Below are 15,189 nucleotides of genomic sequence, written 5' to 3'. Positions count from 1 at the left end.
TTGCAGGCTGTGGGAAGAAGCACCATCTGCAGCCCCCTCCCAGATGTGTCCTCTGGTTCTGCGTGGGTCAGAGGCAGCTCAGTGCGGAAGTGAAGCCCTGCTTCTCATTTCTTATCTGCATGCCACTCCCTGGGTTCAAGGGTCCCTGTACACTATTCATAGTTTTAAACATGGTTCAGGGTTCCAAGTACACAGACCTCAGCCTGCTTAGTCCCCTGGCAAACTCACCATTCAAAATCTTAATAACCTTTTATTAAGGATACAGAACAAGAAGGAAAACAATTAGCATTTACAAAATAAAGTATTAAATAAGGTTGTCATTTTAACACTAAGCCTTGATCCCTTAGCTTTGGAAAGTCTTTAAAAGGAACCCTCCCTTCCTTTCCCTTCCCTATGTGGCAGTCTCTTAGAGAGTAGGAAAAATTGTATTTACTGTCCTTTTGGGGGAAATGAGGAGAAGTGAGTTGAGATGGGCTGCAGCTGTCAGTGTTGCTGTTGTTACAGTCTAAACCCATTTCTCAGAATACAAAACAAGACAAACACACACTCAGTAAGTACCTATTCTGTTCATTCCTTCTGGGGAACCTGGCATTGGCCACTGCTGGAAGACAGGTGTGACGTTGCACTCCATATGCTTTATGGAAGTATGCTTATGAATATGATGTAACTGGAATATGCTTTATGCAAAAGGTCTCTTGTAATGTATCATAATGAAGGTTATAAAGTACTGAATATGATCCTCCGATGCATGTATCATTCTTGTATCTGAAGCTAGAAATATGAACTATATCTCTGAGGTCCTATTGTAATCATGCAAAGTGTGGGCGATTAATGGCGGTTTAGAATCTTGATGGCTCCCATTGACTAGGGCAATTGGTTGTAAATGCTTTCTTTACCTGCAAGCCTTCAGGTGTATGTGTGGGCCAACCCAGGAAGAATGGAGACTAGGAGTCTTATAGTGACATGTGACCATGTCACCTGATAATGAAATCCATCTTAAATCTGGTACTTTTCCATTTAGTAGGAGGGATGGGGACCCAGAGAGACAAAAGATTCCCACTTGGTGCCAAAACTATAAAAGGGGCTGCAAGTCATGAGAAAACCCCACTTCCCACCTGAAATGTCTGCTGGAACTAACAAGGGGGGAAAGGATTGGGCTCAAACTAGGGAGGAGTCTAGTCTGTGAAAGAAGCTTATTGGAACATCTCTGAAGGTGAGGTATTACCTGTAATCAGTTTCTTAATGTATTAGGCTTAGACTTGCATGTTTTATTTTATTTTGCTTGGTGGCTTACTTTGTTCTGTCTGTTATGACTTGAAACCACTTAAATCCTACCTTTTATACTTAGTAAAATCACTTTTGTTTATTAATAAATTCAGAGTAAGTGATTAATACCTGGGGGAGCAAACAGCTATGCATCTCTTTCTATCAGAATTATAGAGGGCGGACAATTTATGAGTTTACCCTGTATAAGAGTTATACGGAGTAAATCAGGTTTATTTGGGGTTTGGATCTCATTGGGAACTGGGTGTCCGGGTGCTAGAGATAGGTAACCTGCTGAGCTGTTTTCAGTTAAGTCTGCAGCTTTGGGGGCGGGGCCAGACCTGGGTCTGTGTTTCAGCAGGCTAGTGTGTCTGGCTCAAAAAGGTAGGGTTCTGGAAGTCCCAAGCTGGCAGGGAAAATGGGCTCAGATGTAATTTCACCACATCAGGTGACAGTCCCAAGGGGGTCTCTGTGACCAAACCTGTCAGAACAGGATACTGGGCTAGATGGACCTTTGGTCTGACCCAGTATGGCCGTTCTTATGTTCTGCAGTCTAAAAGAGGAAAGAAGAGAACAACAAAGATAGAAAAGGCAGCGTCTGTCTCTGGAGTTGACTGTCATTTGCACACTTACTGTTGGAGAAGCACAAGCCCAGCCCATGGTCCAGTCAGCCACCCTGAGACCTGCCAAACTTGTACCAGAATCAGGCTGTTTAGGGAAGTGCTTTTAGTTGTCTCTCTAGTCACAGACTTACACCAGAGTTGCAAAATAGAGTCTTGGCCAGCTAAGCCAGTGTCTCTTATTAGATTGACGGTAATAGGAGAGTTTACCCACACTGGCATAAAAGGGGTTAATAGAGCCCTAGGGAGGCTGTCTGGGAAGCCGTCAATAGGAGAGAGGCTGCAAGGAGCAGCCAATCATGGCCCAGGAGGCTCACATAAAAAGGGCTGCAGGGCTAGAGGTACTCTGTTGCTGCTGGGAATTCAGGGAGTGAAGACTGTGTCCCTGGAAGTCTGAGAGACCTGTAATCAAGAGACCTTGGACAGAGCAGCTGCTAGCAGGGACCAGAAGAGCACAGTTTAATAATCGCATAACACCCATGACAAACTGAGAGTAGTAAAAACTGATTAAAACCATTGAAACCACGGCTGAATTACAGGCCCTCATTATAGCCCCACATCTCCTCACCCACATTACCCTGCAATGCAAAGACATCAGCAAACTAGACCAGGGGTCTCCAAACTTTTTGAATGCGCACCCACAGGGCCAGCTCTGGAGAAGCAAAACAAAAAAAAAAAAAGGAAGAAGAGCTGCCGCCGGCGTGCCGCCGAAGACGGAGCAGGAAGAGCTGAGCGGACGCCTGCGTGCCGCCGAAGACGGAGCGGGGAGAGCCGAGCCGCCGAAGACGGAGCGGGGAGAGCCGAGCCGCCGAAGACGGAGCGGGGAGAGCCGAGCTGCCGCTGGCATGCAGCCAAAGATGGAGCGGGGAGACCTACTTTGGAACAATGTCTCTATTGCAAGAGTGTGCCTAGTGTGCACTAGCAGTGAGACTCCCCCAATAACAGCTGAAATCACTAAGAGCTGTGTTAAGTGTGGGGCCTGAAGACATCTTAATGCGGGCAGCTGGCAGAGAGGTGCGGCCAGCAGGGTGGCTGATGGAGAGGCATGGCAAGCGGACAGCAGGGCGGCTGGCAGAGAGGGTCAGAGCAGAGCCCTACAGAGAGGCACAGCAATCGGCTGTTGGGCGATGAGTGAGTGCCTGAGCAGTGGAGCGTGTAAGGTGCCTCCTTACCCCCACTCCCGTCCACACAGGGTGGGAGGTAAACTCTGCGGATGAACCTCTGAACTCTGGGCCTGCACTGGCCAAGGAAAACAACTGTGAGTGGGGTGCAAAGAAGGGATGGGGGGTGTTAAAGAGACTTTTGGGTTGCTGGACTTAAGAACCTGAGGGGAAAAGGACACTGCCCAACTTACTTGAGGGGTGGGTCTTTTGCTCATGTTTTATGTTTATGAACCCTAGTTGTGGTGTTTTCCCAAATTAATGCTGAGTTACTTCCGTCCTTTTAATAAAAGTTTTTGCTACACTCAGACTCTGTGCTTGTGAGAGGGAAAGTATTGCCTCCTAAGGGGTGGGCAAACTTTTTGGACTGTGGGCCGCATCTGGGTATGGAAATTGTATGGTGGGCCATGAATGCTCACAAAATTAACAATTCAGAGATATTCAAATAAACTCTATTTAATAAAGATATGTTTTAGTGGAAATAAACATAAAACCTTACTTACTATTATAAGTATACCATCATAACAATGTATTACAATAATTAAACCAAACTTAACCCCTTCCCACACCCTCTTTGATTAATGTGAACAATGCAGCTGGTCACCCTTCTTTACAATGGCATCAAAGTCCAGTGTCATTCTTGTTGTGGAAATCTGCAATACTGAGCTGAGATGCTGGTCAGTTATCTGTAGCAAGATTTGTTGTAATTCAGCACCTGGCATTGGCCGCTGTTGGAAGACAGGATACTGGGCTAGATGGACCTTTGGTCTGACTAAGTATGGCCGTTCTTATGTTCTTATCATAGAAGATTAGTGTTGGAAGAGACCTCAGGAGGTCATCTAGTCCAATCCCCTGCTCAAAGCAGGACCAACACCAAGTAAATCATCCCAGCCAGGGCTTTGTCAAGCCAGGCCTTAAAAACCTCTAAGGATAGAGATTCCACCACCTCCCTAGGTAACCCATTCCAGTGCTTCCCCGCCTCTTAGTGAAACAGTGTTTCCTAATATCCAACCTAGACCTCCCCACTGCAACTTGAGACCACTGCTTCTTGTTCTGTCGTCTGCCATCACTGAGAACAGCCGAGCTCCGTCCTCTTTGGAACCCCCCTTCAGGTAGTTGAAGGCTGCTATCAAATCCCACCTCACTCTTCTCTTCTGTAGACTAAATAACCCAGTTCCCTCAGCCTCTCCTCATAAGTCATGTGCCCCAACCACCTAATCATTTTCGTTGCCCTCCGGTGGACTCTCTCCAATTTGTCCACAAACGTTCTGTAGTGAGGGGACCAAAACTGGACACAATACTCCAGGTGTGGCCTCACCAGTGTGAATAGAGGGGAATAATCACTTCCCTCGATCTGCTCGCAATGCTCCTACTACTGCAGCCTAATATGCCGTTAGCCTTCTTGGCAATGAGGGCACACTGCTGACTGATATCCAGCTTCTCATCCACTCTAATATCCAGGTCCTTTTCTGCAGAACTGCTGCTTAGCCGGGCTCTTTATCAGGGTCATCTTCTTTTACTTTGTTCTGAATTCTTTTTTAAGGTCCTACATTTTTCCCAGTTAAATTTGGTGATCCATCTGTAGTTACGTTTGCCAGTTTACTCCAGAGGAGCTTCAGATGTTCAAGGCAGCCAGACACCCTCTCATATAAATCCGATCCCTTAGTTGTGCCTTTCATTGATTCAATTGATAAAAATTCCTCTGTGATTTCAAATGTGTCGTCAATTCCTCTGAAAAATATCAGTAACTGTGCTGTGTCCTTAATGGCAGAGTGGTCATCGAGAGCTAATGAAAACAACATAAAGCCCTGTGCTTTCTTGCTCAACTCAGAAGCCAAATATTCATCAGTCACTTCTACATGGCGAGAAACAGTTCTTCATGACAAACTAATGTTCTCAAATTTGTTTTAGTATTCTGGGCACAGCATGCCAGCAGCATCAACCATGCATTCTTTCCAAAACTCCCCTTCAGCAAAAGGCTTATTTTGGTTAGCGATTTTAAACGCCAGAACATAACTTGCCTTTGTAGTGTCTTCCTGAACTGCAGCTTGTCACCCATAAATATTTTGCTGAATTTTTAAGTTCATGGCAAGTTTCTCAATTTTTCTTGCCCTTTCCCCGGTTGTTAAATTGCTGCCATAATTAGGATGTTTTGTTGAAAAATGGCAATTCAGATTGTACTTCTTGAACACCACAATGCTCTCCTGACAAATCAGGCATACAGCCTTCAAGTTCATGTTTGTGAAAAAATATTTTGCATTCCATTCTTTGTTGAAAACCCAACACTCGCTGTCCACTTTTATTTTTTTACTTTTTGCAGCACTCATTTTTGAAAGGGAAAAGAAAATCCTAACTGCTGCCCCTATTTCAAACTGCTGTTTTACAAGACGGCATGCACTGTGAAAAAACTGGGCCCTCTCTCGAGCCTGAATTTGTCGGGCGTCAGTGCCCCTGACAATTTTGAGCCATGGCACTCTATCCTAGAACCCATGTGGACAAGAAGAAGCAGAGGCAGGGGTAAACACACCTGAAACTTTATGCCCCAGCCTCCCACAAAAAATGTTCTTACTGTTGTACTTTTGAGTTCTATTTGCACTGTTGTATTCATTGAAAGTTTGTAAGAGATGTTAGGAACGTTACTGAGGTATGGCGAGAGGACTCATGAGGTGTGGCACATGGGGGGCTCTACGGGGCAGTACCAGGGACTCCTAGGGGCCCTGCGGGCAGTGTGACACCAAGGCAGCAATGCCACATGCAGAGGCCCCCAAGCTAGGATGGGTGCAGCTGTGGCCCCTGTGCGATTTCCCTCCACTCGAGGCTCTCAAGGGTGGGGCCATAGGAGACCAAGAGGGGATCTGGCGCAATGCTGCGTAGGGATGGTGAAGTTGCACCCGCGCAATGTGGCTCTTCTGTGTGCCAGAACAATCTTCATGGAAGATGATGCTCAAAGTCAAACTGCTCATCGCTGAGTCGGGCTGGGAGCACTGGGCGGAGCACAGCAAGCCCCCAACCCCGTTCCCCAGCAGGAGCAGCGGGCGGAGTGCAGCAAGCCCCTGACCCCACTCCCTGGCAGGAGCTCGAAGGCCAGGTGAAAACATGTCACGGGCTGGAAGCGGCCTGCGGGCTGTAGTTTGCCCACCCCTGATCTAGACCATCCCTGACAGATGTTTGTCTAACCTGCTCTTAAAAACCTCCAGTGATGGAGATTCCACAACCTCTGTAGGTAACTTGTTCCAGTGCTTAACTATCCTTACAGTTAGGCAGCTTTTCCTAATATCTAATCTAAACCTCCCTTGTTGCAATTTAAGCCCATTACTTCTTGTCCTGGCCTCAGTGGATAAGGAGAACAATTTATCACCCTCCTCTTTATAACATACTTGACGAATGTTATATCTCGCACTCAGTCTTCTCTTCTCCAGACTAAACAAATCCAGTTTTTTCAATCTTTCCTCATAGATCATGTTTTCTAGCCCTTTAATAATTTTTGTTGCTCACCTGTGGACTTTCTCCAATTTGTCCACATTTTTCCAGAGCTGGACATAATACTACAGTTGAGGCCTTATCAGTGATGAGTACAGTGGAATAATTACTTCTTGTGTCTTTCTTACAGCACTCCTGCTCATACATCCCAGAATGACCTTCACTTTTCTGAGGTACTATTGATTCCTATTTAGTTTGTTATCCATTATAACTCCCAGATCCTTTTCTACAGTACTCCTGCCTCAGGAGTCATTTCCCATTTTGTATTTGTGCAACTGATTACTCTTTCCTAAGGGTAGTACTTTGCATTTGTCCTTATTGAATTTCATCCTATTTATTTCAGACCATTTCTCCAGTTTGACAAGATCATTTTGAACTCTGTTCCTGTCCTCCAAAGCGCTTGCAACCCCTCCCAGCTTAGTATTGTCCACAGACTTTATAAGTCTACTCTCTATGCCATTATCCAAATCATTTATGAAGATCGTGAATAGAAAGATATCCAAGACAGATCCCTGCAGGACCCCACTCATTATGCCCTTCCAGCTTGACAGTGAACCAGTGATAAGTACTCTCTGAGTATGGTTTTCCAACCAGTTGTGCACCTACCCTACAGCAGGCTGTATTTCCCTACTTTGTTTATGAAAAGGTCATGTGAGACAGTCTCAAAAGCCTTACTAAAGTCGAGATATATCACATCTGCAGCTTCCCCTCCCAATCCATAAGGCTTGTTATTGTGACAAAGAAGGATAGTAGATGGATTTGACATGATTTCTTCTTAACAAATCCAAGTTGACCGTTACTTATCGCCTTATTATCCTCTAACACAATCTAACATGTAATCTGCCACTGAAATCCAAGAAAAATGGATGCTCAAATCAGAACTTGCCTTGACTCTGGAGGAAGGGCAAGAGGCCTGGGAGACTTTTAAAATGCTGGATTTGTAGCCGAGAAGCGAGGTCCTTCCGCAGCTGAATAGGGTTTAGAAATGCCAGCAGCAAAGGAAAGGTTGTAGATACCCTAGGTACAGAGGCTTAAACAATTACAGTTCAAAGGGAATGATAGCAGTAAACGTTTGGGCCCCTGGGGCAGTCCAATCAAGAGTCAGGGCTCATCCCGCCTTGTGCTGGGGTGCCCTGTCCAGTCCAGTCTCTATTCCAAGCAAATAGGAACTTGTAGGTTTCCAGGCCAGGCTCAGTTAGTGTCTGTCATTGGGGCCCCTCTGTGCTGGGTTCCTGCCCAGCCGCTGCTGCTCCCCCATAAGTCCCACACAGACCTGCACCCGCTGTCATGTCGGACAGTCACAGCCGATTCCACACATGGCTGTGTTCCGCACATATGGTTCCTGGGAACTCCACTCTGAATTCAGCTTCTTCCCAACTTCCTGCTTGCCATGCAGCTGCTGTTTCATTTTCCCTGCAGCCACTTACTTACCTGGCCAGGAGGAAGGGGATGTGCAGAGGGGACTGATGGGAGTTGTAGTCCCCAGCTCAGCAGATCCATCATAGGAGATTGGCCCGAGTTTCATTGCAATGTGGCCCAATATGTCTTATGCAGTGTGCTTTACTCTCCAGCTGCTGTCACCCCTCGCACTGAATCACAGGCAGTAGACGCTGCACCAGGCAGTGCATCAGTAGCGTCCAGTGCTGCTTTCACAGCAGGGAACAGCAGAGCTCTGGTCTTCAAAAATGAATGTCCAGCCCTTCTCTCTGCAGGCTCTTCAGCTGCTTTTCCACCTCTGGAGAGAAGTCGGTCAAGCCTAGCCTTGAAGACAAACAGAAAATACCCAGGGTTACCCTCCGGTAAGTCTCATCACAAATGAACAGGACTCTGTTATTGCTCTCTCTGTTAGGTATTTATATGGCTCTATTCTCAATCTTAGCATATTTATCCATGCAGCACCCCTAGGAGGGGGTGTAATCTACAACACACGAGCCCGCTGTGCGCTCACCAGCCATGTGAACCTTGCTATCGCACGCTGAAAGTTCCCTGGTGCTCTTTGACCTACACCCATTTCAGAGCTGGTCAATGTGCACTAGGGAACTCTTAGCATGCAGTAGTAGGGTCCACACGGTCACCTAATGTGTGGCACACTGGGGCGCTGTAGGTATATACCCCAGCATGCCGCGCATTCACTGTTCTTCTTGACAAGTCCTAAGGGTGAAATTTGCAAAAGCATCCAAGTAACTTAGAATCCCAAATCCCATTTTCAAACATGGCTCAGGTGCCTAAGTCTCCATGGAAGTCAATGAAACCTAAGTATCATTGAAAGTTAGTTTTGGAAATGGGACTTAAGGGCTTTTGAAGAGTTTATCCTAAGTGACTTGCCCACAGAAACTCTGTGCCAGAGCAAGGAAATGAATGGTGGTCTCTCAAGTCCCAAGCCAGCATCCTAACCACTGCATAATCTTTCCACTTGTTACCCAGCAACCCTGGACTGCAGCGCTACCATGTTGTTATAGGAATATCACTGGTTACCAGGACCACAGAGACATGGAATATCTTTCTTCCATGATTAGTCTCTATACACAGAACACTATGATCTCTGATTTCCAAGATGTAGCAGTTCTTTTCTGTGTCCCTGTAGTGAGGCGTTCTGGTTCTCCGCCGCCCCAGAGCGGGACGAGCCTCTCTGGATGCCAAAGTGGGTGGAGCCAGTGAGCCCTGCGCCCGCCCCTCACAGGTCAAGGCGCAGGACCGGAAGTATAAAAGCCCAGCCCCAGAGCTCAGTTGAAACACAGCCACCGGAGAGACCAGATGCATGTGGTGGAGCTCCCAGCTGGGAGACCACAGCGATCGGCGGGCGACCCGAGGACTGGCCAGACCAGCCAATGCCTGATGCTAGCGCAAGCCCAGGGACACTGCCAAGCTTGCCATTCGCCAGTTACCCCAAGGAGCCGCCAAACCAACCGTGCACCAGTTACCCTGAGGAGCCCATGGTGTGCGACCCCTAAGAGGACGCCGGCCGGACCCAGGTACCTCTGGAGGGGGAGGTAGGAAGTAGCCCGGGGGCAGCCAACCCCAGTCAGGCTGCAATGCTGCCAGAGCCCATGTCAGTGTGTTGCGGCCAGGAATCCCACTGACACAGCAGCGGATCTTCTGCCACTGCTAGGGCCCCCGGCTGGGACGCAGTGGAGTGGGTGGGCCTGCGTCCCCCCTGCCACCCATCTCACGGGTGGCAGTCTCCCCCTCTCCCAGGCCGCTCGGAGCCAGGAGCCTGGGCTTTGCTATTGAACTCTTTGCTCAGCCCCTGCCTGAGGGCCCTGAGCTACTGACTGTTGCCCCGCCCTGATCCACGGCCTGGGCCTTGCTATTGAACTCTTTGCTCAAGCAGGCTAATTCCCTGACACACCTGACAGAAGTAGCGAGGCGGTCTGGTTCCCCGCCGCCCCGGAGAGCGACGACCCCGGCCGGACCGCCCTACAGTCCCATATTGTTCCTGCTCTAAGAGAACAGCTGTTTTCACTGCAAGAATCGTGTTTTATTGTTATTTGTTAAGCACTGACAGCATGCTTGGCATTATAGAAAACACAAACAGAGACCCAGTGTGCCAGTCTATACCATTATGTTCACCACTTTTACAATACTATGATACATTTTGTACAAAGAATACCTTGTGAGATATCCTTTCAAAACATATAATCTGCAGAATATTATTATCCTGGTAAAATATGTGTTTCAACATTGTATGTAAAGTTATAAAATTCTACTGCATAGCATTTCTGTAACATCCTCCAGAATTAGAAAAGCAGGCCCAAACAAGTTTTTTAGAGACAAAAGACACACTGATGCCCCGGCCAGGTATCAGCATAATCAGATGACCTACTATGGGCTATCGCCTAGTCTTCTTAGTATATGCGCAACGTGTCTCAGGTGGCATGTGACCAGGATTCATCACCAAATTTAGTCCGCTGGTTGGATCATTAGCTTCCCCGGCCCGGGCCAGGTATTGATGGGAAATGTGACGTGAATGCTGATCCATGCCCCCCATCACCTAGTTAAGCAGCTATTCTTTGCCAGGAAGAAGGATGTGAGCAAGAACTTTATATATTGACAATGAAACAGCTGGAGGTCCTGTCTAAAGAGACTGGCTGTCACCTGGACCCCAGTTGGAGATAATCCTCAAAGAGGGGAATGGTATAAGAATACAGGACACACACAACACAATTCACAATTCTCTTCTCCTATAGCTACTCATGGCAGCTATAGTGGTTCAAAGACAAAAGAAGCATCATTGAACTGGGAGAGGGGTCCTGGCAGGGAGGCTTTTCAGCCAGTACAGACTGCTATAAGCTTTTGGTGAGAAAAAGAACCTTTTTACTTTTTTACGTTCACTTAACTAGTTAAGTTAGGTATTAGCTTGCAGTTTAATCTTTTTATTTTCTTTGCAACCAATTCTGACTTTTATGCCTCATTTCTTGTAATCACTTAAAATCTGTCTTTTTGTAGTGAATAAGCTGTTTTGTGGCTTTATCTAAACCAGTGGATGTTTGGATTGAAGTGTTCGGGAATCTTCACTTGAGATAACAGGGCCTATGCATATCATTTTCCTTTGATGCAATGACGGACTTTCTATGAGCTTGCATTGTCCAGAAGAGTGCTGGGCAGTACAAGATGCACATTTCTGGGGGACAAGGCTAGGACTGGGAATTTACTGGTGTCGCTCTGCAATACAATTCATCAGTGGCTGGCAGAGCATTAATGAAACATAGCTGGGAGTGATTTTGCATGCTAGAGGCAACCCTGTGCGCCGGGGACCAGGATGCAGAGTGGGGAGCCAAGGTGACTTTGGCTGCATTCTGAATAGACCGGGGAAGAGCAGGACTGGGAAGGCACCACAGTGGTGGGTGTGGTATAAAATCTGAGACAAAGTAGCTGGAAAGCAGGGAGGGCAGAAAGCTGGAGGGTGGAATAGTCAGGAGGACGTCAGCTCAAGTCCCTGTGATCAATCTTTGTAGAGACAGAAAGGGTCTCTTGAATGCAATGTCCACACAGCCCTGTAAAGCTGCCAAACTCCCCCCCCCCCCAAGGCCTTCACAGCTGTTTGGCCACTGAGTCACTGGTCTCCGGCACTGGACCACCAAGACAGCCTAAAAACTCTCTAAAGCCTGACCAACAGACTCCCATCACCCTTTATCCACAGAGCTCCCTGCATTGTTCATTACATGGTTCTGCCCACGGATGTGCAAGGCCAACTCAGCCGGGCGAGGCCCGCTCTGAATAGCTCCTCCATTCGGAGGAACAAAACACAAATGGCAATCGTTGTTTCTTTAAATCATTATTTGGGGGGCAGAGGACTTTCGGGCAGTGACAAGTGCTGAACGGACATCACTGGAGTCTGATTCCTTGGCAGATTCCCAGAATAAGCACAGGACAGGAAACCCTCGTGCCCCTGCCATGCGCACTGGCACTAGCCGGTGCCTCACTCCTTACCCGGCTCCACAGCCCACGTCTTCCTTGGTGTCTCTGAGATTGCCAGCAGACCAGGGTAAGTGATGCCAGTTTGGGGACTGACTGTTGTGATGTGATACTTGTCCACTAGGGAGTGGTTAAAAGCACCATAGTTTGTGACATGGGTCACCAACCAGCCATGGGAGACAGTGACCTTTGGGCCCCACCAACCAGGATTGGATCCATTCCCAGTCCCCTGAGGCATCTCTCTCCCATCAACCTCTTCACAACCAAGAATAAAGAAATTACACAACAGGTTTGCACAGGCAAAGGGGGCGTGCATAACGAGAGGAGAAAAGAAAACAAATTTGCCATGTCTGCCCTGCAGGACAAGCCAGGTTCGTAGCCTTACCTGATCTCGGTGAGGCTGGGGCACGTCAGGATAAGGAGATGCATGTCTTCAGCGCACCGATCAGTGAAATTATTTGCACTCAGGTTCAGATGCCGGAGGGTGGAGTTTTGGGAGAGAGCAGAGCAGAGTGCCCCGCAGGATTCATCTGACAAACCAGTTTCCTGGAGGCTGCAGCAGAGCATCGGACACATACCTTAGAGCAGTGGTTCTCAAACTTTTGTACTGGTGACCCCTTTCACCCAGCACTGCTTGCGACCCCCCCTTATAAATTAAAAACACTTTTTAATATCCTTAACACCATTATAAATGCTGCAGGCAAAGCGGGGTTTGGGGTGGAAGCTGTCTTCGCGACCCCCCCATGTAATAACCTCGTGACTCCCTGAGGGGTCCCAACCCCCAGTTTGAGAACCCCTGCCTTAGAGAAAGGCTGAAACAGAGAATTGACAGGGCTTCCTGCATTGTCTGGCTGCCGATGTCTATGTCCATCTCCCGACCATCCTCACTTTACTCCTCCATGTCACTTTGCCTCCCTCTGCCTCACTCCCTCTTTCTGCTAATCTTACCACGTATGGCAGAATCACACAGGTTTAACAAATCTAAAGCTGACACAGGGGCTGCATCCATATTAGCAGGGACTCTTCACCATGCTAATTCCTAATCGGCAATCCACTAGATGCATAGATTCTCAGACCAGAAGGGACCATTAGGATCATCTGGTTTGACCTCCTGCACAACATAGCCCATAGAACTTCCCAGAAATAATTCCTCCTAGTGCTATAGCTGACCAGTGATCTGAGTACCTAGAAACCCCTCCATTTCTACTCCCTGCTGTGCTCACACCAGCCCAAGATCAGAACAGCCCCAACCACTCTTTTCTGGAAAGCATTTTGCTTCTGGAGCCCAGGCATGATCAGGATCTTGAGATCCTTTGGGCTGGGATTTCAGAGCGGTGAAAATTTAATTGATCTCTCTCCTGTGGCAGCAACTGGCTGATCAAGGCAGGGCTGGCCATTCCTGCCAAGGACATGGAGCAGGAGTAGGGTGACCAGATAGCAAGTGTGAAAAATTGGGACAGGGGTGGGGGGTAATAGGCGCCTACATAAGAAAAAGCCCTGAGTATCGGGAGTGTCCCTATAAAATTGGGATATCTGGTCACCTTAAGCGGAGGAATGTTTCACCTCCCCTTCCCCTGGGCGGTTTGCCCCACGGGAGATGGGACCAGCATGTGTTGTGAACCTGACAAGATTCTTTGTACCTTGTGAAACTTTGCTTCTGTGTCTCCTTCTCTGACAGGATCTGAAATGATGCTTATGCCAGGAAATGGGTGAAGGGCTTTGACAGACGAAGCATCACTGTCAGACTTATACTTACCCTAATTTCTGAATCTTGCATTCTGGGGACTCAAACACCCTTGATAGGTAAGAAAGGCCCCCTGTCCGCAGTTTATTCTTCTTGAGGTCAAGACTCAGGAGGGTCCAGTTTCCCGCGAGGGCAGATGCCAGTTCTTCACAGCACTGTTCAGTGAATGCATTCTTCCCTAGGCTAGAGAGCAGGCAGGGAGAGAAGGAGCCAAATGAATGAGAGAGAAAAACAGGAAAAGATAAAGAGGAGAAAGAGAGAAACTGTCAAAGCCAGGAGGAGGATTAATGAGAAGAAACAGGAGAACAGAACAAAGAGACAAGAAGCTGACAAATGAGAACAGAGGTAGGAAGGAAATAAGTGAGAGACACAATGAGAGAGAGGCCCAAAGAACAATCAGCCAGCCAGGAGGGAGGAGACCCATCAGAACCAAAGGCACACAGATGGGGATGGGATACAGAGGCCACATGCACAGAGAGGGCAGGAGCCCCAGGGAAGAATGAGGAAGAAGTAGCAGACGGTTACATTAGCTTTTTGCTTAACACGTACTCTGCACTGCAGCACTACAGACTGCTACTGGGAGCTGCAGAGTTTGCATGCTGGGATGTGATTCTGTCTTTGGGACTCTAGCAGAGTGACCTGCTGAAATGCAATCATGCGCAGCCCCAGGAGAGTGTAACATTGCACTATAACTCACACACAGAGTCAACTCCACAGCCAGGGAGGAAGAGTGGGGGACAGGCCTGGTGAACTAGGGTCTGAGCTGCACGTGGCCAAGTAGGAGACCCAGGTTTAGTTCTCAAACTCACCCTGTCACTTCCTGGCCCTGCAGGGTCTGCGAGCCCTGTGGGAGCAGTACACCTGGCCCCAGGAGGTGGCGAGGGATAAAGCACAAATCACACTACCGAACTGAGGAGCCAGCCTGGCAGGGAGGAGACCCAGACAGGCCTTTGAGCCAGAAGGATCTCAAGGGGGATGGGTTACAGCTGGCAGAGTGAGCAGCCAAAGGATAATTAGTGACCACAAGCACTGAGGAGGAGCTGGATTTCACAGCTCCCTAGCATGGCCGCTGCTGGGACACTGGTTCCGTGCTAACTCCAAAGGAAAAGAGCCGTGTTCCAAATCACCACCACAACCTCTTGTGCATCCTGGATTTCCCCTGGCCATCCCCCACCCCCCATCCAAGTACTGAACAAAACAAAAAGAACAGACAATGGCCCAGGAAAAAATGGCAGAGCCCCAAGCTTATCATTATGCCTTATCTCCCATCCCCATGTACACAGGCTGCAGGCCCCATGACGCTTCAGAACATGAAATACATTTGAAAGTGAGTGAATTACTCATAAGACACCGACCACCCAGTTACCTCAGAGCCTCTAGCCTACAGTTCTGGTGCTTTAGGGCCTTGCAAATATCCTTCATTGTAGGATCCTTCAGATCATTATCCAGGAGACTGGGGGGAAATGAAAGAACAAAGCATTTCAGGCTGGATAAGGAGACAAATCTG

General features: G+C 48.1%; 1 protein-coding gene across 1 annotated transcript in view; it reads right to left on the bottom strand.

The window, feature by feature from the left end:
* Positions 1-3,483: 3,483 nt before the first annotated feature.
* Positions 3,484-15,189, bottom strand: part of LOC140902916 (NACHT, LRR and PYD domains-containing protein 12-like) — a 34,136-nt gene continuing 22,430 nt past the window's right edge. Inside the window, exons 8-11 of the mRNA XM_073323501.1 lie at positions 15,049-15,135; positions 13,695-13,865; positions 12,324-12,491; positions 3,484-8,284 (exon numbers count right to left, since the gene is read on the bottom strand). Coding sequence (XP_073179602.1) covers positions 8,203-8,284; positions 12,324-12,491; positions 13,695-13,865; positions 15,049-15,135 — 508 coding nt within the window. The 3' untranslated portion in view covers positions 3,484-8,202. The remainder of the gene's footprint in view (positions 8,285-12,323; positions 12,492-13,694; positions 13,866-15,048; positions 15,136-15,189) is intronic.

The sequence above is a fragment of the Lepidochelys kempii genome, chromosome 24, assembly GCF_965140265.1.
Source record: "Lepidochelys kempii isolate rLepKem1 chromosome 24, rLepKem1.hap2, whole genome shotgun sequence".
NCBI classification, from domain to species: Eukaryota; Metazoa; Chordata; order Testudines; family Cheloniidae; genus Lepidochelys; species Lepidochelys kempii.
The sequence above is the reverse complement of the archived record's forward strand: the minus strand, read 5'-3'. Positions and strand labels throughout refer to the sequence as shown.